This window comes from Chaetura pelagica, unplaced genomic scaffold, assembly GCF_000747805.2.
Source record: "Chaetura pelagica isolate M959 unplaced genomic scaffold, ChaPel_1.0 scaffold50, whole genome shotgun sequence".
Lineage (NCBI taxonomy): Eukaryota > Metazoa > Chordata > Aves > Apodiformes > Apodidae > Chaetura > Chaetura pelagica.
Window position 1 is genome coordinate 6,511,746 of NW_009952366.1, and position 25,694 is coordinate 6,537,439.

The following is a 25,694-nucleotide window of genomic DNA, read 5'->3' on the forward strand; positions in this document are numbered from 1 at the left end:
CACTTTCTGAACTTATATGTATATAATTGTATTTTATCATTAGTGTTTAATTAAAGCTGTGTAGTTTAGTTTTCAATCCAGCCAAGTCTCTCTCTCCTTCCCCACCTGGATGGGAGGGGGAAGGGATCGAGAGCACTGTTGTTGAACCTGAGTCAAATAGTGACAATATAACAGGCTAAGAAGTTGAACACCAGTCTGTCAAAACACCTTATGCTAAAAATACCCACCCCAATATGTTGTTTTTAATCCTTATAACTGTCTCAGAGCACAGCGTGCCCATAACAGAGTTGTTGTGTTGCAATCAGGCACCATCTGTACCTGTCACACAAGGAACCTGATTGACTAACAGAAAAGGTAATCACAGAATGGCCCAACCTTTCCACATGCCCTGCAGTGATGCCTTCTCCACGTCAGTGTGAATTCACTTGTGCAGATCATACACATCGTGGCTCTAGTGTCAGGGATCCAGATGGGAGCCTTTGATCCCAGTGGACTGTCTTCTTCCTGTTTCTCTGGATCCGCCTGAGAGAACAGCAACGGAATACCATTAAATTCAGTGATGAAAAATAAGATTATTTTTAATCAGTGATCACAGGTTGACTAATAATGATGGAAAGCCTTCTCTGATAAACTGTAATGGTCTTAAATGTTACCCACTATTTCATCAGTGACCATTATAATGCAAGGCTGAAGACAGAGCTGCATTTAATTAGTTCAAAAAGGTTGTGTGTCTTTCATGCTTTACCAGTTTGTTTATATCAACAGATACTTTTTAAACCTTTTAATTTCATCTTTCTGTTTGCAAGAGTACTGACAGAATTTAGAAAGCTGGTTTGGGTATTTCAGAAGAAAACAATTTTAATTTCAAGAATTAGATAACATTGTGAAATATCACTGTTACCTGTTCACTTATCATTTACCATCCTGTTTTATTATTCATCATGGAATGCTTCATTTTGCCAAACACCTGCAAAGAATCTTTATATTTAAAAAAGGAACAAATCAACAATAGCTGTGTGATATACCTCTTCAAGACTTTTGCTAGGATTAAATGTGATTCTTTTTTTTGTATATTCTTCAATTGACTTGGAGATAGCTTCTAACCACTCATCTCTTTCTGTAGCCGAACTGTTGGGAGTAAAAAAAAAAAAAAAAATCAATTTATTATTACTAATTTTAAAACTAAAAAGTAAGTGTTGAGTAGAATTCAAATTCCACTAGCTTTTTTACACATTGACTTAACTCTTTCAAGTTCTGTTTCATAGACTGCTTCCAGTTCCTACTGAAACTGGCATCATTTTTTTTTAACTGCCTGCATGGTATCAGTCATTTGTGTTGACCAATATTAAAAATCATTTGTCTGTTAGCATGTGGGTTCCCTCCCCCTTTCCTCCTTAAAAAATGTGATTGTTTCAAGGCATGTATGTCATTGCTTCTGCCTTCTCCCTGAACCCTTGAATAATTTGAGTAACACTGGTGTAAATGGTGCTCCCAGGAGAAAGGCATGGGCCCTATCCCTTGAGAGGGACCCTGAAATTTCAGCAAGAGTTTTCCCCCCCTCTCCTTCTGTCTCAGTGTACAATTTGTTATACCAAACACTGCAAAACCCCAAGCTTCTGTCAGGAAAAGAAACACACTCTCTGTTCCCAGCCTTGTGCTCCTACTGGGTCATGCTGCTTTGATTCCACCCCCAACTTTTTCAACTGATTAAAACAGAGATAAACAGATGAGTTTATTGTATTCTCTTTATCCCACTGCTGGTGGATCACTAATCAACTGCAAGGAAAGCTTCAGGCTGAAGTGGCACAGCACAGGCAGCAGGGAGTGCAGGGCACAGCAGAAGCCAGCAGCTATACTGGGTAACATCCAATGCCAAAGCACTTTCTCTGGTTGTAGGCACACCAGTACTTTCATAGAGAATAAATCTATACTGCAGAGGGCAGTCTGCCATACTCCCCCTCAAGCCACTGGGTCTCATTTTTACCCTTGTGCCAGAACACACACAGCTATGCACTGGGCTGGACTGGGAAACAAATCTGTATTAAAGCAAGTTATGGTCTTGCCCTTCCTCTGGATCAATTTATCAACTGGGTTAATCACACAACTGAACAGATTCTTGTGCCAGCATCATCGAAGGTGCTCTGAGGAAGGAGAAAGCAGTTTTGTGGCAGAGGAACAGCTATAAACTGCAAGTTTAACATGTCATGGCAGCTTAAAAAGGGCTTCTAAAATTTAAATGAACATCTACTACCAACACTTTTTTTAATTCCCCACTTCTTAAATAGTATCAAATAGATTAATTTATTTAAATGGAGGAACTAAAAGTGATTAATATATAAAAAGGAAAGTTAGGGAAGAAGAAAACAATTATTTACATAAATTAGGTGTGTAACACTGATTATTCTTTAATTGCCTTTGTAGGTGAATTTGGAAGCTTTGATCATCTTTGAACCTCGAAGGAAAATACTTTGAACTGAAGGGTTTTGAACTGAATGAAACTCAGTACTACACACAATCAAAGAGGACAAATCTGGTAAGGCAAACATGGGGGAAATGTCACTGAGGCACATGGGGAAAACACAACCTAGAGCACACAGCAACAAAATTGGTACAAAAGGAGAGGAAATAAGATACAAGCAAGGGCAAAGAAATGTATTCTTGTCTGTCCCAATATCTCACACACTGAATGGAACATTTTGTTCAGTTTATTTACCTTTGCTTCCTCATCCGGAAAGAATGGTCAGCATTAGCTACATAACATTAATAACTAATCAACTCCTTTGGCTTCTTCAAAATCTAGCTGCATTTAATTAGGCTCCTAAAACTGCATTAAATAATTAAATTTAAAGGTGGCCCAGTTTTTGCAGATTAAGCATCCCCTGATCATGTGGGGAGTGCTACAGATGGAGCTGCTTGCACAATGAGCTACCATGGCTTATGCCCTGTCATTTCAAGAGGTAGGTTTGTTAGTGCTAGCCTTTAGGGTTGTTTACAATCCTTCAGAACTGAAGAGCAAAGGCGGTGTGGTGCCATCAGCACTGAACTGATGTAATGGTTTGCTGCAGCAGAACAGGCAGTGTTTGTTCTGCTGTCACTCCCAGCGCTCCCCCACAGCTGCACAGCCCTAACACTTCCCTCACTGCAGAGCCAGGGTTTGTTCCATCCTTCCAACAGTCATTTTGTTTACTAAAATTGCTGGGTTTTTTTAGATTTCTTTATTAATTTATTTAAGATTTAACAAAACAGCAGATAACTTTAAATGGACTGTAGAGAGCCCCAGCAATTGTCGTTTCTGGCAAACATACGTGCTAGGACCAACAATCACAGCTGCCCGATGCAGTAAGCATCTCAGTGGTCCCAGGAGGGCTGACAGAAGCACACGCCTCTTGTTTCCAGAATGAGAGCCTTAGGGCACCTCTCCCAGCCGTGCTAGACTTGCAGGAACTATCCTTATGTTCGGGTAGGTGATGCAGCTATGTCTGCCTGATGGGGCCAGCTGGACTCAGACCACATCAGGCTGGCACGACTATTGTTTTCAGGACCAAAGCTTTACTTCACAAGGCTGTATCATGCAGATGCACTAACTTGTTTCTCTGATTAAGAGATTTCTAGTACAATACTGCATTGTACCATGTGAAACAATACACATTCCTACAGATATCCCAGGAAAACTGAACCCCGACCTACGCTAGATAAAGCAGAATACTAATGCAGTCATTAAAACTAAACCTGAAGTGACAAAGGCTCTTGTCTAGGCATTAATCTATACTTCTGTTATTAACTGCTTTACATTTTATTACTAGCAATCTTTCACCAGCTTTATCACTCCCCTCCCAATCTGAGCCCCCAGGATAATTTCAGAATCTCTTTGGTGTACACTGCACATAATGCTTGTTATTTTAAAAAGCACAGATGTGAAATTTTCCATTTGCAGAGTGACTCTGAACAGTTTTGCAGTTGAGATTTTTAACACATAGGAGCCAAGAAACTGTCAGAATGAGGTACCATCAAAAGCAAGATGCAGTCTGTACTGACAAGATACTGATTCTCTTCACATCTGGGATATTTATCAATAGAAACAATATAATTAATTGGGGAAAAAAAAAATATGCAAACACCTACTGCTGGTAGTTTTTCACTTATTTCCCTCCTACACCACAACAGAGCAAGCCTCTCTTGCAGAGAGATAACAGTCTGAAAACCATTATTTACACCTGGGGCCCCCAGCACCTCCTTCATCCCAAGCAAACTCAATCTCTCTTTGTCACTGTTGTGTAACTTTTGGCTCTTGCACACACATAACTTCCAGCCACCATAAAAATAACAGCTGAACACTCCAAAGATACAAAACCAGCAACAGTTAAAATAGAAAGAGCATATCAGAGCAACTTCAGTTGGTAACATGAGTGTAATTCCAGTGATTTCAAGGTCAAGACAAAAGAATGTCTGAAACTCTGCCCAACTTGATGAGAACAGTATATAGACGTTTTCCCCTACATATCAGCATGTATTTAACAGGATTTGCTTTTACTCTACCACTTAATCAGTTCCTCAAAAATACAAATCTGTCCTGTTTTGTGGAAGACAGATAGGTTGTATTTCAAGATTATAATCTTTTCTCAAGTTCCAATGAATATTTTTTTTAAACAACTGAATTTCTTTAAAACAACTAAATTAAAAATGAAATGCTGTTTCAAGTCAAGCACAGATGAATCACACAGTGTGTACTGCAATCCCATAAACGCCTTTATGTATCTACACAACACCCAGTCACCAAGGCACCTAGGCAGCATGGATCTGGATATGTAATAGTGGAGGAGAATCACACCCTAAACTATTAAATGCGTCTTTTTTTTTTTTTTTTCCCAGTGTGCAAAAGCACAGTAAGGAACATTCACATTTGTTGAAAAAAATACAAAAAAATTCCTTTCAGGTCTGTTGTTATTTATAAGTACCGCTCAGACAATTAAGCTACTTCCTTTGGCTACTTTGACAAGGTTAACCTTAGTTTACCCTCAGCTACAGATACTACGATCGTTGTGCAGAGATCCTTATGTCGGTATTTACAAGGTCACAAGAGCAGAAGCAGTCTGCCCTTGCTCAGCTTTGCTAAACAGAAGAGAAAACATGTCTGTCTTCATTGGTATCAACACTGTCACAAATGTCAGGATGTGTAAAACTCCAACTTCAAACCCAGTAAAAACAACAATCCACAAAACCAGGTCTTTGCTAAAGGCATCTCGATGAAGACAGACCAGAGTTGCTCTAGTTTTGTGGCCGTGTATCCTTTTGCTGCTACACAGAGAATTTGGTTTTCTGGTTAAGACAAGCACCATTCCAGCAATTCCTTCCATTTCCATAAGTTTAGGGTCATTGAAATCCATTTCTTCTTTACACTGTTACTTAGCTAGAAGAGCAGGATGACTTCTTCCAATTTATATAAGTTACAAATAATAATACCAAAATGTATTGTCATGCTTCATATACTGTTCTGTTTATGCACTGACTAAGCATATCAGTAATTTTGGAAGAATAAAAAAAAAAATAGTGAAAAGCAAAGCCTAAAATGAAGTGAAACAATTTTAATCTTTGTTTCTCCCAAATAAAGGCAGTGAGAGGATAATACTTCAATTTACTTCAAGTTTATGAAGGTGTAGCTAAGCTGAAAAGAATGAACGAAACAAGAGTTTTTCTCAGTATGATAAACATTTTACTGTTTTGAGGACAGAAGAATCCCTACCAGTGGCAGCCTTAAGCCCAAATACCAGCCACATTTACTACAGCTTTTGTGCTTCTATCCATCACTTTATAATGGGCAGTCTTCGTAACATGTCAGGGTGAACTGTATTAGAGACTACAAAATCAAATAGTATCTGTGAAACTTACTAGATGTGACCAGACTTCCTTTCTGTCAGCCCATTCAAAAACAAACTTGTTTTCAAAATCAGATTTTGAATGTGAACACAAGTAAATTAGAACAAAGCCTACCTTGTTTCCAGAAACCCATTTGTCACACCTTCTATTCTGCAATTACTCTACCCAAGGGTAACTTTTCATCATGTAAGTGCAAAATAAGTTATATAAAGCTTATGTGGCCTGTTTGAAATTACATGGCTTAAAAATCATTATTCATTTGTAAGACTTACCTTGCTGAAAGAATGAAGGATCTTTCTACACTTTCAATGTTCAGTTCATTCTGATATGCTTCCTGGGTTGGCTTCTTAACCTTCAGTTGAGAGAGACATTACATTTAAACAGAAATTATACTTTTGTACTTGCTTTAGTTTTACTTACTGTAAAATATCTTACATTTTTATTGCAGAAGGGGTACATTGGATAGAAAAATCTCAAATGTTGTAAGAGATCATACACCAGATGAGAGGGCCCCGCTACACTAAGATTACAAGCAGTCCACCATTTTATTTCATTGTGGAGCCCTACAAATGCTGGAGATGAATGGTGGAATGAAGCTCAAGAGCTGTCAGACACCTCCTGCTGTGCTTCAACATGCCCAGGCCCATTGTCCTCTAATCACCTCTTGCAACTGGGCAAAAAAAGGTGGTGCTGCTGCTGCTGCTCAGGACAAGATGGGGCCCCCTGGTATGCCCCAGAGTGCATATATGCCCCATAGCCTGAAGGCTCGATCACCCTGCTGATTCTTCTGACCTATCAAGTTTCAAACATAAGGAGGGTTAAAAATGGTTTTAAGCCACCACCAGACATCTGCTGGCAGAAGAGATTTTGCAGCTCTGCCTGCAAAACTGTGGACCTGGGCGCCAGATCTGCACTGCAGCTGGACTTGGTGCTTTCCTCTGACAGGAGCAGAGACAAGTTACTTGATTCCCAAGGCAACAGTTTGTTTTTCCCACTGTCATGTCACAGACCACGCCAATATATGGCGTGAGTGTCCCATAGTCCCAGAGGGCTCAGGGCTTCACTTTGATGCTTTTCACCAAGGCACAGTAACAAAAGCTGTATCTTCCCTCACAGCAGATCTCTAGAAACCATGGAGATTCGATCCAACAGAAGCTTATCAGGTAGAAATGCTTAATCTCTGGGTGTGGGCAATAAAAAGCAGTTACAAGGCAAAAGTGAAGCAGTCTAAATTAAGTACAATACAAAAATAGAAGTAGACAAATTAGTATTTCAGAGTAGAAGAATAAGGGATGAAATGCAGAGGACATGATCCAGTGGCAACAGAGAGGTTTTTTTAGGGAAAACTAGATAGCAATCCCACAGATGATTATGCAAGAAATGTTAAGCCTGCAGGATTCCTCTGTAACATAAACATCTTCAATACCTTTTTCCAGGGATAAACATAGTTGCTTTTTGAAAATTTGAAAACCTGAGTTTAAATAGATTTGGAGAAAGACTCATTTTAACAAGTGACTCACCTTCATTCCAGCCAACGATAGCATGTTGTTGAGTTTATACATCCCTGACTGAACTGGAGTAGTATACAACAGGGCATCATTGAACTGTAATACAGAAGCAATGTTTTTTAATGGCTAAAGACTGCTCAGACACTGATAATTTCAGATGCATTTCACTGAATGTACAAAGCTCATACAGCACTGAGATCAAATTTCCAGAAGAGCATCTTCTGCTTCCTACTCCACTTAGAACCCAAGAAATATTTTCATGTATGAATTTAGATAATAATAGTTGTCTATAAATAGACAACTTGTGTATATATATAAATATCCTCCTTGTGTAAATATACAGTTGGCACATGAGTAAACAGTGCATGGATGTCAAAGAACGGGCTTTCAAAAAGGACAAAAATGTTTCTTGTGTACACAGCTATACTGTATAACATACTACTTCAAAATTGTGTTAGAATTGGTCATTAAAACAAAACATTCCAGAAACTCAGAGATAGCAAAATTAAGATTATGAGGACAAACCTATCCATAAGTACCACTTATGGATAAGTACCAAACTTTTACCAGTTTAAATCTGTTTATTTGCTGTTCTACCAGACTTGGCTTCATTCAGTGCACTTACTGAAGAGCTAGTAAGGCTTTTTATTTTTTGTATTCTTCAACACACAGATCCAAACTTTGTTTACTGCACATAAACACAGATCAGAAAACTGAACTGTCTTGTAAGTTTTTCTGTGAGGTTCTTTGCAAAATAAACAAATTTTTCACGAGCCTTAAGTGACTAAGGGTATAAATGCTAGCCTGCATCTTTTGTATCTTAAAACCCAACAACAACAACAACAAAACAAAAACAAAAACCTTGACCCCCCAAAAAGAAAAATAAAATCCCAGCTAGAGCTACTCAAATCAGCAATATCTGATTTGGGAAGTCCAGCTTGAGATAGCACCAGATTTTTGTGAGCATTACTGTAACTGACATAATTTTCAGTTATCCCAGTGCTTTATAGGCTGTAAGTCATCTCCAGAGCATAAGACAGACACTTGCGAGCTTCGAATACATGCTCCATGATTCCCTGGGAAAATACTTATTTGTACTACAGTAACTGTATGACAGATTTCAGCCAGGACCCTGGACCAATAACACCACAGAATGTCACAAATTGCACACAGTAATAGTTGCTTTACTACCTGAATAGAAGAGATAAGCAAAAAGCACAAGTGGAAACAGAAACTTCAGAGACGCACAGAAGTTTCAAAACAAAACAGTAAAAGAGGCAGTGGAGAACCCAGCACTTAACTTCCAGCCAAGTGCTCTGCTCAGGAGGCAAGCAGCCTTGTGCAGGGGAAGGAGAGAGGAGGGAGAGAAGGATGCAAGACAAGCAGCAGAGGTGTAGGTTTTAACATCTGGTGTGGCTAAGCGGGGTGGAGTCACTGCTTTAGTTTTCACACTACCAAAGATAACATCTTTGAATGAAAGTGCTCCAATTTTAAATGAGCACTGTTCAAAACCACACATTTTAGTGAGAAATGGTTTTCTATTAAATTTGTGCATGTGCAACAGATCATCTCTCTAAATCAGAACAGAGCAAAGTAGAACAGCAACAATTGGTCATTTTTTCCACTACCTGAAGTTATTAGTTACTTATGTTTGTGGTGTAATGTTTTAACCAATTAAAATGACACTAGAGTCAGGCACATAGCAATATACATAGCATCTTACCAGAAAAAACATCCGTGGCTGCATGACCTTCCGGGACAGCTTCATGAGTGTTCCCTCTTTCAGAAAGACCTAGCAAATTAAAACAAGCAATTCAAAACCTGGCTTTTCAGGGTATAAGTTGTACAAATGAGCTGACTTTTTCATTATAATTGTTATTACTACTACTATACTAGAAGTGCTGCAGAAGTTTTGGGATTCAAGGTTCCCTTTCTGAGAATAGCTCTTCATCCTTAGGTTTCTCTAACAGTGAGTGTGAATGGCTGCATTACAGTTTTCCATGATGCACTTGAAACCAGACAAATACAAGGTTAAGCTGGAGGAAAAAAATATGCTTGCAATAACTAGCAAGGAATCATATTCTAAAAATCCAATGTTTTCATCAGATAAATGTGTACAAAAAAGCCCCAAACATATGGAAAGGTGTTATTAATTTAACTGTTAGAAATGAATAATTAAGTGATGGACCATTTTTTCCCTCAGTATGTACTGGCTTCAGTAGTGTGCCCGCATATCATCTGTGCTGCATTTTTACTGCAACCTGCTGAATGCCATCTGAAGGACCTACCCTTCCTGGCTGTACAATTTCATGGTGTCCATTTAAGCTGTACTGGATCTGCATGAGTTTCTGAAAGTTATCCTACAGAGAGAAAAATCAAAAGGTAAGTAATTGCCCTTGCATCCATAACCATTTTTTTTAAAGCTTTTATCACCCAGCTTCATAAGTCAAAATACTTACTCCCTGCTTCATGATGTCATTGGCATGGTTTGCAACTTCTATGACAACAGCTAGAGCATCTGAAGGATGAAAAAATGATGCTTTTGTTACACAGACTAGTTAGCGTTGGTATTATGTAAAGCACAGGTGCAATTCTGCCCTTCCACATCATGCCAAGGTTCAAGGACCTGACTGCACAGTTACTGCATTCAGGAGCACTTTCCATGGACCTCAGAGCCTCTGGATCATGGTTTAGTAAGTCTGGTCTAGCAAGTCACTGCTTCAACCAACAGTGTCAATTATTTCTTACAGCTAATCAAAAGAGTCAACAAACAAAACTAAATGTCTAAAGGAATTACTTTAATTTCAGCATCTCTACTTAGAGCAGAAAAGTTAACATTTTAACTGAGACTATGTAGATATAAAGTTTTTTCCATTTTACACAACTGCCATCAGTGGCAGTCATAAAAGAGTACCTAAAGAAAAACCCGTATCTTTGCAATTTCTTTGTTCTGCCTTTAGTTTTGTTACATCTCAATATAACAATATAAAGCTTAGATTTCTAAATTTCAGCCTTTAGTACCACTAGGAAAAAAAGTCTCTGAAAGAGAAGAGTTACCAAAGATGAGGGATTTTATTAAGTACTGATGTTTAATAACTAGCAACTTGACTGTAATATATGCTAAGGTCTAACTGCAAAAAGGTTGCATAAAAGGATTATGTTAATTACTGAACAGTCAGTGTACATGAGAAAGAATCCATCCAAGGATCTTATCCAAAATTTACTGTAATTTACTGAAGAAGAAAAAAACCCAACTCATTTAATTGAAAGCTAGAACAACTGATCTTATACACTGTAGTCTCGAAAGCATCTAACACCTTCTGAGTAATTGAAGTGCAGTCAGGTACTTCAAATAAAGCAACTATACTTGCTTAATCCACAGAGAAGCCTACCAAACGAGGTAAAACCAAAAAGCCTTATTTTGTGTTTTGTTTTGTTTTTTCCCCAAGATAATCATAAAGAGTATTAGTACTGTAGAATGTATATACTACCTTTTTTTTGTTGAGTTTATATTCAGAAAGTATGTTTAAAGACACAGCTTTCTGAACTGAAAAGTTCAGGTGGTCATGAAGCCATATAAGAAACTCAACTGAGGCGTGAGCAGAAAACTCTTCCTAAGTCAATCAAAGGAGAATTTTATTTAAGATTTTCATGAACAAAAGCAATGCAAGCCCAGGAGTAAAACAGTTACGAGGTATAGCACATATCAAGCACTTCAACAAAATTTAAATACAAATGCCATTATGTCAGTTGAGCCTGCTGAGAAATAGCTGGTGGTCTCCTACTAGGAATGCTGGACTGGCTCCAGCCAAAACACTCCTCAGCTTCTATCCATTTGAAAGAAAATGAAGGAAATGTAGATAAATTCACGAAGACAGGAATCACTACCTGAATTTTTTATTCTACCTTCCTTCATCTATCAGGTATTATATCTACTAAAAACTTAAAATTTTACTCATTCACTTCAAGAAAGATTGAAGAATATTAGAGAAAATTTGCTGGTTATTGAAGGGAAAATTCCAAGATCTCAGGACTACTTACACAACCAAGACTAAACTAATCTAAACAACAACATAGAATAATCTATAGGGTAAAAGTCCATAAACAAAGTGAGTTTTGCCAGGGAAGAGCATTCCACTTCTCACACCACTCAGCTTGAGTAATGTATTCAAATTAAGGTCAGTGGGAAGAATTGTGTTCTTTGGGGTTTTGGGTTAACCAAACCTAGTCATTCTCCCTCCCCAGAAGGGAATGAAACAACTAAGCATAGTCAGAAGTAAGTTAAGCTTCATTATCATAAGAAGATCTTGGTGAGTAATGATTAGATTTTCTTTTCTTACCCCATTTCAAAGGTTGACTAACAAACATGTCAAATGTATAAAATTAACACTTGTCATTTTCACAACTAAGCTTCTGCTTTTACCTTTGACGTATGGAGAGAAAAACACTGTGGAAGGTACAACAAAAAAAAACCCACAGAACTGAAGAAATCACAGGAAAATGTAAAGTAAAATATATATTTAAGTTGCTGGCTTTTCAAGTGGTCAGTTATTTAACGTGCAGTGCAAGCATTAGTTTGTTCACAGCCCTAAGAAGTGCACGACCAACTTTCCTGTGTCTTGAAGAGCCATCATTTAAAAATATTTGTTGCTTGTAATTTCAAAATACTTAACCAAATATTTCTAAGTGTCCTAAGAATGGTATTTACTCAGAAGTTATATGGTACTGTATTAGCAGACAAAGGTTGTTAGAAAGCAAACGTGGCTCGGTGCTTTGAAGGCACTAGTTTATTGCAGTCCAATCAACTACACCTGCACAACCTTCCTAAAGAGAATGGGCTTCCACAAATGTCACTGAAGAGATTGGAATAAGTGACAGGGGCTCATGCAAATGAATGGAAACATCAACTGGGAACATTTTTAGTACTGCTGAGGCACACACATGGAAGAAGGAAACAGTCTGAATGTGCATTGCATTGCTACACATATTAAATCTGCTCAAATCCCAAACTACCATGAAACATGCAGTCCTGTCCCCTTCCACCACCAACTATTCCTTCTTATTTTGTCTTATTTTCTCTCCCCTCACATGCAGGCAAACTTGTTGATGTCACTTGTATTTGTGCAATGTGTGACAAATCATACTGGAGAACTCCTCAGACTAATATGACCCAGAGAGACTCCTTGATCTTGTTCACTCCTACCACATGAACACTTTTGCCCTGGTGCAAAGAGAGGGGAGGAGGACAGAAGGGCTCAGAGCTGGGGGAGGGCAGCCAGCAGACCAGACAGACCATGAAAAGCCTACAGATGCAAGGACTGGCTCTTTCAGTAGCACTGCCCAAAATAACTGCTTAAGCTGCCTGTGGACTTATCTCTTGGTTTCAGCTCAAGGGTGAACTGATAGCCTGTCAGCTCCAAACTTTTTTGAAATAGAAGTTTGCAACCTTTCAGTATCTCTGCTGGGAAAGTTAGAACTAAATAAAAAAACCCAACATATCTATTACAGACCTAGCATTTGGCATTCATTCGAAATTTAGAAGCATTATTGTATGTACATAAGCTGTTATTTCTTTAATCTAAAGAGACATTTACCTTGGGTATCCCTATAGTCTGCAGATTCTTCTAAAAGATTCTTTAAATAATCTGTATAAAGAAAAAAAATAACAGAGATATATTTTTTAAAGAAACACACAGCACCAGAAAGTAGTAAAACACCTTTTTTCTTGGAAATTTGCTTTTCTGGCAGACCTATTGCCACAAAGATCTACTACTTAATCTTTTAAACAAGACAAAGTAACGACAACAGGAAAAGTAGTGTTTCTACAATTAAAGTATACCATGACTTCTTGCTCAGGGAGGAGAAGGTTACTGAAGCAGTAGCTTGCCTTCTTTGAAGGCAATCAATATGTTGTATATATTAATCCAGAACAAAACAAGCAAGTGAAAATAATACATAGACTTGCATTCATTTAAATTGATGCAAAAATTATTGAAGATTATAGTTATTTACCTGTGAACCTAACTTGCCTATAGGAGCTAAGAAAAAAAGTAGCTCATTACAGAATATTTCATTATGATTAATATTTTTCAATAATAAAAGTATTATATCACCCCAATATTCAAATAGGCATTTTTATTTTTCAACTATAAATTTAGTTCCTCAACCACGAGATGGCACCCTCAATCCATTAAAGTCCTGGTAGTTTTAGAATTTATTTTACCTAGCTAAAATTAACTCCAAATGTATGGCTACACAAGAAAACAGCCCCTTGAGTTTCCATTCCTTGATCAAGTGTCCAGTTCACCAAGAAGTATAATATCCTGTCAAAGATTAATACACAGCCTCAGTAAAAAGTCAACCACCTATTTTCTACAAGCTACAACTTTGAACTGCTTAGAAGTGAAATAAATGCAAACAGAAATTTTCAAAGAAACACACATTAGTTTAAATCAGTATCTATCGACATTTATCATAATTACCTTTTAAATGAGGTATTAAGAATCTGGCATATCTACTGAAAACTAATCATACGTGATTAGCAATCCTTCCATTTTAGCTTTGCAGTTGTGCAAGTTTCATGTAGGAGTGAAATAATTCAACTCCCTTATGCTTGCCCTACCCAAACTAATCCTTTAACTCAAGAAGGATCAGGAGCCAATTGTTTCTGACTTCATAAGATGTCTTGCTTCATGCATGCCCCTCAGAGACCGCTCAGTGAATTGTAATCTTTTCCTTATGAAAAAAAAAGGAAGTATGAAACATGTTTCTGCAATAGAAATGCTGCAAAGAGTGAGAAATGTTGTCCCAGTTAATGACAGCTTTGAGAAAAACAGAACTATCAGAAGAGAAGTATTTGGCACTGAATTTTATTTTTTTGGCAAAGACCTAAGGGAGGATCCAAGAGAGAAGCATGAAGACCAGGTTGGGGTGAAGAAAGAGGAACTGGCTGTAGTCTCCTGCAGGGAAGCAGGGAGGGAGCGCTGGGAGGTCTGGCTGGGCTACGGGAACACCCACAGCTTTCTGCTCTCCTCCAAGTTCTCTCTGATCATTATCAGGCACTGGACAACTTGTGGTCTTCTAAGACAAGTCTGACATAGCACCAGAACCTCTCCAGCTACACTCCATGAATATTACATCCTTCACATCCCTCAAGATCTTGTGCTGTAGTAGCTACTAGACATTCCAGTGCAATATTTAGGTGGACACACATTCTATTAAAGTTCATCTTGCTTCATCTTGAACTATACAGGTAAGAAGCTGGTGTGAAAGGAAAAAAAAAATAAATCAGCAGGAGGTGTTTTGAAAGGAACTGAGAAGAGTTCACATTAGTTTTAACTTGGTTTAACCTAAAGGAACCAATGTCACACACAAAGGACACCAGCTGCCCCCTCCTGCCCCACCTGCCCAGGCAGAGCACTCCTGGGACTTCACCATCAGGCAAACAAGTTAAAGCTTTACAATTGCAACAAGCACAAAGGACTCCAGTGGGAAGTGGGTATAACTTGCTTATCGGCAAATGTACTGCTGGCACTCTAAAACTATCCTAGTGTATGGAGACATTCAAGTTAATATCCAATATAATTGCCCTGGAAACCTAAAACCAGAGACCCAGCATGAAAACTGTTTCTTGACATATTCATGCTTTAAGACATGCTCCCCAGAACATCAACACTTTATGTCACTCAAAAACATTTTTAGATAAGTATATTCTAGCATTGTAAGTAATATCACCAGGGAAAAGGGCAAATTAGGTATTTTAACACAGTGCCTTAATTTAAAATTCTGTATTTTAAAAGGAAGGCAGCTTTTGCATTACAAGACCGAAGCAGTCAATACAACTTGCAACTGTAAAATCCCGGAACTGATAAATACATAATTTTCCTCTTACTACTCTCTATGTCTATCTGGTAAGTGGACTTCAATTCATAGCTAAAACTCAGCTCAAGAGAAGTATCAGAACAGATATTTTTAGTCTCTTCTGTGAATACACACTGGAAATTGTGTGCTTGCAACTTTCTGGAGGTACTGGCTTAAACTATACAGACAAGCAGATCTCACAGACATGGAAAATGTTACAGCAAAAATTTACTAAAAATATTTCTAGATAATATAAACACAAATCTAATATTAAGGTGGAATGGTATTGTCATTGCAAAAAAATATAAAATTCCCTTTGGAAACGTCATTTAGTTGTTCAGAGTATGAAGACCTTAAGCATACCTTCAGAAAGGCAGACTTTAAAATTAAAATTTGTAACTCTGCTGGATACCCCAAAGCACAACAAAAATCAACACAAAAGCAATCAAGTACCGTTTCTGTGATGAACAAAATTTCCTCATGCCCTGCTTCTATCTGACAGCAGCCACCAACTCACTCTTTCTTCTTGCCAGGGGGCAGCAACTATTACTTCTCCTGCTAAAAATTCTTTTCTGCTTTGTTAACTACTTTTTGTCTCAGGTTGTCTAATTTAATTAAGTTAAACTCAAAGCAATCATTCCCCAACACTTAATTGGCCTCGTCTGACAACTCTATTTCCAACCTGCAAAGGAGCAACATGCTCAAAAGCTTATCTTCCATCCCCCTCAGCCTCCCCTCCCTACACTCCAGTTGAGGATAATAAAAGGCTCTCTCTCTCTCTGCAAACCTTGTGTTGAGAAAAAGAGCAGAGAGGCTTATCCTGTGACAATGAAGAGTCTGTTCATACTGTACAGTCTCAAGTCATCTACTCAAATTAGAGGTTTCTGGGAGGAGAGAATTGCCTTTCCTTCATTTCTATTAGAAATTAGAGGCCTCTAATTAACCTCCCCAAAACCCTATCTAGTATTTCCTGTGTAGTGCTTGGGGCCACTACTTGGAGAAGTGGAAGTTCACTTGCTGAACTGGAGAAAAGCTGTACAATTAAACAGAAACACAGCTGAGCTGAGCTGTGCCTCTCCTTGACTGATTTATGAGTCCACCTGCTCCTGCTTTTGTTAGCACAAAAGTAACTCCACTTCAAAGCACAGCAACAATCTTGTGATGTGACCATGTACCAGCAGGTTACCAATACAAAGCTGTCCCACTGACATGGAACATCTAAATAGGAAGAAACCCCTGCTGACTCAGCCTTAGCAGCTTTGTTTTCTGGATTATTTTTGCTCCCCTGCTCTTACCCACTGTCCCCTCCTTCCTTGCCTGCAATTTCCCTGTCTTTGGCCAGGGTGGCTGCTGCATGTCTACATCTCATCCACTGCAACGAAAGATCCAAATATCTTGCATGTCCTTCAAAGGTTTTGCAGCACAAGCTTACAAAGAAATTGTTCAGTATTGCACAGAGCTGCTCGAAGGTAACAGAGCAGATGGCTCATCCACAGAGATACGGAAGAGTGAGAATATCTCAAGGAAAACAGAAATGCATGGTAGATTGAACAAACTGAAAATTATACATGAAATGGTTTGTGCTGGAAAAAAACGTTAAAGGTCATCTGCTTCCAACCCCTCTGCGTGGGTAGGAACATCCTCCACTAGATCAGGTTGCTCCAAGCCCCATCCAACCTGGCTTTGAACACTTCCAGGGAGGGGGCATCCACAGCTTCTCTGGGAAACCTGTTCCAGTGTCTCAGACCCAAAGTGACATCCGCTAACATTCTTAGTCTGACCTCTTTTATTGCTCTCATAGAACAAGAGAAATGTTTTAGACCATCTCAGGTCTAAAACAGTCTGTCCCAGCCACAGTGACAGTTAATGGTCATGTGGAATTCCCCTTCAACATCTGAGTTTTGTTTCAGTGCCATCCACCCCTGAAATACCTTGCTTTGCTGTGTTTATTGACAAAAGCATTTACTCCCTCCTGATCATAAGTTCAACCTTTTTAATTACAGCCTTTTAGCTTATGCAAAACTCTGCTGATTTTGGAGTGTATAACAAGCCTATACCATGCTAAAACAACAGCCCAAATGCCGTTTTATGGCTTGATTTAGTCAGTTAAGAATCACTAAGATTTTCCCCTATTCATTTAGTGACAGCTTTTCACCCTTTTTCAACACCTGTGATTTTAATGAGATTCTTAACATGAAAATGGTCAAAGTTAATAACTTTGTAACTGCTGTATAACACTCAAGTCTGTATCTCACACAGCATCACTAGTCTTAAGTACTTGCTGGGGGAATGCCAACAAGCTGCTACAGAGCCAGAAAAAAAAGGTCACCGAGCATTTTATTTTGCAGTTACTACATAAACAGAGGCTATTTTTAAAGTGCTCATCAAGAAGCAACAGCTTTCAAAAACAATGCCCTAAGTATTTCCAAATCCTTACAGGAGACATCCCCTGCTTACAACACACGTCTCAAAACACTTCACAGGTGAAGTTTCTATCATTGCCCTCCTTTTACAGAAAAGCACTGCACCATGGAGATACTTGGCTCAAGGTCACCCAGAGGTGCCAGAACAGGATATAGAGCCTGGATTTCCTAGGCAGCCTGGATTTTCCCAAGGCAGCTCTTCAGCCTACAATGGCTCTGTAACATGTTAGTCTGAAGCACTTACTGGTAACATACACTAAAATATGTGTTTTGCCTTTAAAAGAGAATGTATTTTACAGACATAACACCTGGGTGGGGGAGAAATGGGGAAGCTACTAGCAGAAGTTCACAGCTACAGACACATCTTTCACTTCCTTCTCTTACTTCCAATTTTCCACACTACCTTTTCCCTTTGAAAAAAAGCAAACAAAACCACCACCACCAACAACAAAAACAAACAAAAAACACCCGAAAAACCCCACCCCAAACCCAAAGCAAAACAAGAGCATTCCAATCCTCTAAGGAAATTATGGGCTTCTATTACCACAGAAACAAAAAAAACCACCACAGGTTTCACGTTTTCCAGCTACCACTGCACGTACCATCAGATAACATGTCACAGCATTGGGAATATTAGCAATCAGTATTAACAAAGAAAACCTCTAAACTCATGCCATGTTTTTTAAAAAGCTTCACTATCTGAAGTGAGATAAAAACACTTTACAGATAGATACAACTGCCTGAAAACAAGTTTCCTGGGACATGTGAAGACTGGCTTCTTATGCCTGTAAAAGAGCTTGACTGTACCTGTCAACAGGAGCCTGTACTGGGGAATCCTCTGAACTGGCTTGAGCAGATAGTGCTTGAGGGCCAGATTAGCACAGCGGGGGCTCATCTGAAAGAAACACCCAAAATAAGTAAGAATTCTGTGATAGTTAAGGGTTCCAGCCAAAGAAAATACACCTACAAACAACTACCGATTACACTGGGTAAGCTTAATCTTACAAAGGCGAGAATACCAAAGTGTTAACACTGCTCCACAGAGCAAGCATTTCTCTCTGTGGAAGTCTGCATGCAAAATAAACTATGAGTTAAAAGATATCAGTAGGCACTCATGCTCTCTGTGGATTCAAAACAGGTGTTTTTGCTTATGAGGATGAGAGATGAAGCTTCCCAGAAATAAAGGAAACACCAGTGGCAAGAGCAATGCTCCTTTGTCATCGCTGTCAAAATTGATTAGCCAGAAAGGCAGAGAAGACAGCAGTGCCCACTGCAGAATTTTTAATTAATCCACACCTTAGTCCTTAGAAAGGACTCTCATCTTCTTCCTGTCTTTCTGACTCTAGCTCAAGCTCTTCCTCTGTCCACTGTAAGTAGCCTTTCTAACCTCTCCTAAGCAAACAAGTGAAGGGATTACCCAAGGGGAAGCCTCTGCAAAAGGAGGTAATTTCATAGTTTGTACAACTCAAGTGCTTAGGGAGTTTGCACCTCTTCTCTGATTTGTTCTGAGTTATATAAAAATCTGGCAAAGCTTTTAGGGACATGAATCAGCTTTCATCTGATTGCTGCAGGTGCTGGATTTGAAACTTCTAGAAATATGTAGATGAGAAAATGCACATTTTTACATTTCCAACCAAAGTGAAACACCATTCCCATGAGTAAGCTACTGCCCTAGGACGTGGTAGAGAAATCAACCTTGTTAAAATAGGACAGTTCATTGAGCATAGTATAATCAGGAGACAAAACCCTAGAGATTTGGTTAATGTGTCTGATACAATTTGCAGCAAATGCTCCATTTTCTGAAAATCCAGGTCCTTTATGATATCTCACATTATTAGCCAAAATCACTAGTTATGTCACAAAATCTGAATTTAATTATTTCTACTTCATTTCCACCCTACTGTGTCAAGCCAAGGCTGCAGGAAAAAAAGCAAAACCAAGACATAACAAAAACCAACCAAACAAAAAAACCCAAAACAAACAAAAACCCAAACAACCCACCACCCCCACCCCCACACACACCCCAAAACCCCATACAAATTGGAGGATAATCTCTAAAGCCTTATGGAGGTTCACAGCTGCTGAAAGGCCAAAAACCAGGATAAATTTTACAAAAGACTACAGTACCTCAAAGTCTTTGACAACTGAAGCAAAACCTGCATTCTTCTTACACTGTTCATCTAATAGTGCAACATTTTTATCGAATTCTTTTATGTAAGTTGAATACATCTTCAAGTATGGACCCTTTTTAACAAATATATCTGCAATTCTTTGATGTTCAAGCCTAGAAAAAAGAGAGCAATTAGAAAGAGCTAAAAAGAGTGTACCTTTTAAACCAACAGCAGAACATTCATCTTTTTCACAGTAAAATGTGCTAGTTTATATTCTGAACAAAAAGCTTACAGTTCAGCAAATAGGTATCCATCTCAGCAGCTACTATGAAAAACCTGATCAGGCACACCTCAACACACTAGTCTGGTGTTAGACTATAACCATTTAATACACAGTCTGTTCAAAATGGTCTCCAACAGTTCAAAGACTTTAGTACCAGCTGGATTTCTGAAGAAACAGGTCTTCAAAAACTTGAAGGTGCAGCCTCCATTCCTTAACAGCAAGCATGGGATTACAGTCTTTACCCATGTCAGTGCTTTTGCCAATAGGCTTTGTATAGCTGACTCAGATCCACCCACCAGTGTAACTGAGAATGGATGTCAATGGGATTGTAGCTGTCAATCAGTGCTGTATCTGGTGAGTAGATCTCAACTGCCTTCAAAATGCAAACTCGTCTTCAGGACAGCTTCCTCTCCCTCTAATGAAATCAGTCCACTTATCATGCCCCATGTTAGGGCCAGAACTTTCAACTAAAAATGAAATTCTAAGTTTAAAAAATGGGATTGTGAAAAACACGTATTGGTATGTCCTCTGGACCTTTCTGAATACATCTAACTGGCAAGAAGTACATCTGAACAGAAAAATTCTCTCTTGTACTTTCAAAGCCAACTCTGTCTGTCATTTAAGAAGGCTCGTGAAACACAAAGAAGAGACAAACTGTGGTCACATGGAGTCACTGAAAGCCTCACAGATAAATTTTGACAACATCAAAGGAGTAGTATCCCTTTGTTGATAGTCACCAGTGAGATAATCGCTCTTCCAGTTCCCTCAGGAGGTCCCGATTGAGCTCGTACAGCTGAGGTAGGTAGTACAGGATCTGATTCAGGATTCTGTCCTCAATCACGGGCTTTCCAAGCTGCCTGGAGGCATGTGCCACAGCATCCCGGAAATCCTGCCGGAGTACAAAGAGGACAGAAACCCCCCTTCCCATGAGCAAACAGCTTTCAAAGCACCAACACAGACGAGGCTTTTTCTCTACAGACATTCCAGGCGCAGCTCCCTATTACTGAAGGCAAGGCAGGTACCATCTGGGTTATGTTTCTCTGCAGCGCCGATTTACTCCCCTGGGATGGCGCTAATCCCTTTGGTTTGATGCTGGAGCTTCAGTTCCTTGCTCCTGTATGCATACTATAGAAGTTTGTTATTTTTATAAGAAATGTGCTCCCTTAAGAAATGTGCTGGTGCTACCCACGAGGAAACTGCGGGGGAAGCCTCCAGTAGCTCCTGGCTCAGATTTAGATCAAAAAGGAAAAAATACTATATTGGCTAATACAATCACAATATCTTATTAGAAACTCATAGTAGTCTTATAAGCAATTTACAAATGCCCATTCAGAAGACATGCCTCCTAGATTAAAACGTGTCACAAAAAGTTACAACACGCAGCAGCTCTTCTAAATAGAGGAAAATAAACATCTCTCAAAAATACATTGTAACAACATATATGAATAATGAGATTTCAAATGTTACTGATGATCAAAACCAACACCGGTACCTTCAAAACATTTACAGGGAGGAGGAAAACCCCACTTTCACTGGAATAATTTTCTTAATTATTTTTATGCTATAACTAGCTTCCAATAGGACAGAGGTGAGGCTTACTGGTCCTCATTTAACTATTTAAAATTAAAATTTTGGCTGCACAAAAGTCAGTATGGCCAGAATTCTATCCATAACACAACCCAGCATAAATTAGGCGAGGTACTTCCCCTAAAGACATGCAAACACAATTTTCAGAAAAGGTCAGCAATTTAGCATTTCACTTGGAAAATAACATTGTCTAAACTAACCAGAAAGAAAATTCAAATTAGGTGGCATGGTGTATTACTGTCTCTCACTTTAATTTAGACAACAGTGGAAAACAGACAATTTTTAATAGCTCTTTTTGAGTTTGTGGTCTGCTGAAGCATGATAACATATGCACAATCTGTAATTGGCCTGCAAAAGGTCATCAGACAATATGTTCCTAAGTACAATAATGAGCTATATTTTAAATGTGCATGAGGTCCACACCTGCCTTTGAAAAGCTATATGGTCCTTCAGGTTCAAAAAAATACAAATAAAAAATTAAGTGCCCTCTTTCCCCCTCCCAAAGTCTACTGCTACAGGTCTTAGTAGCTATCTCATCAGTCCAGCATCTGGCACTATTTAGAGTCTCTCAAACTTAAGCCTCAACTTTCCCCTGCCCTCTCTCCTCATTACATCAGCTCTGGGCAGCGTGAGCTCCAGACACACTTTCTTGCTTTGTGACCCTCTGGGTCACCAAGGCTGTGACTGGGCAGAGTTATGACAAGAAACTGAAAGGAGATACAGGGTGATGGCTGTGATGGGGGAAGGCTGAGAACTAAATGCAAGGGAGTTAAAAAACAGATGGCTTTATTCATATGGAAATGTTCTGGTTTACATCCTCTGTGCAGACTAGTGACACATAGGTTAACTACCAGCTGCATCTTATGGGTTTTCCTGACCCTAGGGCATTGCTTAACACTGAAATGATACATGGAATTACAATGGCAAGAGCTCAAACGAGGCATTCTGAAGAGCTTCATGCAAAATGCATCATCATATTATGATAATAATCTCCTCCTCCCTCAAATCGCATGCACACACAATATACTGTATGTACTTTGCTACGGGATGGAACCAGAATTTTGTCTGAATGTTATACAGCTACTTGCTCGATGCAAAGAAAATCAGTTTTGTCTGCAGTGTAATCAACAATCCAGGCTTTTCCCTGACCAAACAACAAAAGGAGAGCAGGGAGCCAGGTTTAAGCACCAGTAGATAAGACAGGAATGTCATTTATGTTAAGAGCATTTATTTAACTTCCAGATATAGCACTCAAAGCATCTGCAGGATGTTTTCTGTATACAGAAAATTTGGGGTTTAGACTGGCTTGATCCAAAGTGTATCAGCTTGGTCAGGCTTTGGATCACGCCATGAAAGTCTCCATCATTACAACAGCCAACCAAAACTTCATCACCCCCTCTGTCCCCTTCCACAACTGAGTAAATGGAGGACGCCCTGCAGAGAGGAAACGCAGGGAAGAAAGATAAAGTAAAGCTTTCATATGATGCAAACCAGCCTGCTAAACAAAAGAGCTACATTTCAACACTTTCTTTTTCTCTTTTTCTTTCTGAGTTATCAACTCTTCACCACAGAAGCAGTACAATGCATTTGTCGCTGTAATCATATTAAGATTTATTTTTAAACCTGGCAGTGGGTGTGAAGTAACTGTCATGCCAAGTTCATCTTCAGATAAACTTAAGAGCTGAAGGCAGAGAGAACATGCCTGAGGAGTGGGGGTAGGAAAAGTCACACAAACATACAAGTTTAGAGTTAACAGTGTTTACACTTGAAGGCACTGGCCTTCTGAGAAAGTAATTTCTTACCCCAAAGGACAAAACATAGTTCTGTTTTAATTACGAAACATAAAATGCGTTAACTTGAAAAGTAAACCCTGAAATTTCACTCAAAATGGTGGAAGGTATTCAGACAAGGACAACTTTTTTAGACAAGTAGGTGAATGACTCAGAAATGAGAAACTGCAGTAATTTCATGCATTAGAACTTAACTCCTTCTAAAACAAAATCCTTTCACTGATAAATAAAAAACAGAACTATTCTTGCAAATTATATATATTGCTCTGATTTGTATATATACCTGCAAGAAGTGATTAATATTGCAAACATGTTTAGCATATGGTACCCTACAGCACTACTTTCATCAGACTGTTCAAAGAGTCACCGGAGTTGTCCTAGAAATCATTCTGTTTGAAGCAATGTAGCAATCCATGACAGCAAATTTAAAGACAAGATATTTATAATTTAAAATGAGCCTTTCAAATATTACAATCTTACTCATAAAACACCCAAATCAACAACTTGCCATGCTTTAGAATTAATGTGCTTATTTCAGTGGAAAACACCACTTGCAACTTTAGTCTAAAGTTTCATATGCTGCACAACAGAAAACAAGATTATGTTAATTATAACGAATCATCCCAGCTTCTCACCAGGACAATTTCTCCTTTTAAGAAGGGGGGAGGCTGTTGTACACTTTCTGAAATGCTGGTTTACAGTTTGTAGTTCTACATTGCACTTTGGTCCAATAATAATAATAATATTTTGATACCAGTTTTACTGCTTAAGCAAATGCAATTGTCTTCACACAGCACTCATCATCACCCCTGAAATGCACATTCTTTCCAAGCCAGAGACAGTCTTAGTTTATTACAGAGTAAGACAGCATCCCACTGGGTACTTGTTCATATAAAAATCTAGTTTAGGCAGTTTTAAAGGCTTCTGAATACATACTGTTGCCGAGTTACTGCTTGACAAGACATTTGAAAATGTTCAGGGAATGTTATTGATTCTTTTAGCACACACTGCCTCTAAAGCTGTTCAGCTCCTAAACAGTATCTGAGGAGGACACCACTACAGATGCTTTCATTCCCTCCCTTCAATGCAGCTTCCTGGAATAGGTAAAGGGCCACCATATCTGAAATAATTCTGACCCTGATGTGAATAATTTGTGATCAGCCCATGCACTTCCCCTCTGCAAAGGCCCTGACTCACAACCCCTCTCAAGTTCTTTCCACTGGAGGATTCCCAGAGCTCAGCAAAGCAGGGACCCGACCGCGTCCGACTAGAGAGTGAAGGAACCAGTTTAGCTGTAAATCAAAACAGGTACTGACCAGCCTAAACCCTCGCTCTGCTGCCGACTGGGTTAAGTGCACTTTCAGGTATCTAATAGCTTAACGGGGATGATTTCAAAGGGGTGAAATGAAAACTTCTTGTGAATTTAACTGGAAGAGAAGGAACTAAATGCGGTCACGTATTTTACTCCTAAGGCTTCAACCAATATTCATCTTGGATCTGTTCCCTTAGAACATACCATCAGCAAAGCAAAAATAAGCCATAATCCCTTCTGCTGAGGTACAACTCCCAGCTAAATACACCTGCAGATAGCTCAAATATCAGTTTAATTTAAGGGAAAAATATATGTTTGCACTTGGACGTTTTTCAAGGAACACACACACACGCATCCTATGTGGGGGGAGGAGGGAAGGAGAGGAAGTTTCACGCTCTGGGGAACAGCCAGGCTGCTACATGTGACAAACTGTAAACATGACTGCAAGGAGTACAGCTACAGAAGATTTCACAAATACATTATTAAAATACAAATAGGAAGTCTTAGCTAACTAGACTACTAGCTGTAGACTGTTAAACTGTATCAATGACAGTTAATAAAGGCCATGAGTAAGTGTGGGTTGTGACATTTTCAAACATATGAGATTGCTTCTGGAAAGCTGCCAAGGAGTTCCACACCTTTTTTCTGAGGCAGTAAAATACTTTGTAAGACTTTAGCAATATAATATAGTTAATTTTTTACAATAATCTATTATTTGATGGAGGCATGTTCCCAGAATGTTATTTCAAGGAATAGGCTGGATAGTACACCAATGTTTCCTTCCAAACCAAAACTATTTTATTAGCTTTTTTAATAAGATGGCTACATCTGCAATTCATTACCAAACACCTCAATCAGCAAGTTTAAAGCACTTCATAGACTAAAAATTCATCAACATATTCAACACAGACCACTCAAATATTAAAGTTTTACAGTTGGAGAAAAA

The 25,694-nt window shown here is 38.8% G+C and overlaps 1 protein-coding gene across 1 annotated transcript in view; it reads right to left on the reverse strand.

Moving 5' to 3' along the window:
- FGD6 (FYVE, RhoGEF and PH domain containing 6) overlaps window positions 1–25,694 on the reverse strand; it is a 77,483-nt gene that overhangs the window by 9,417 nt on the left and 42,372 nt on the right. The window contains 11 exon segments of the mRNA XM_010008067.1: window positions 376–522; window positions 1,026–1,128; window positions 6,147–6,226; window positions 7,395–7,478; window positions 9,106–9,174; window positions 9,671–9,742; window positions 9,842–9,900; window positions 12,977–13,027; window positions 18,473–18,560; window positions 19,793–19,949; window positions 20,797–20,948. Coding sequence (XP_010006369.1) covers window positions 376–522; window positions 1,026–1,128; window positions 6,147–6,226; window positions 7,395–7,478; window positions 9,106–9,174; window positions 9,671–9,742; window positions 9,842–9,900; window positions 12,977–13,027; window positions 18,473–18,560; window positions 19,793–19,949; window positions 20,797–20,948 — 1,062 coding nt within the window.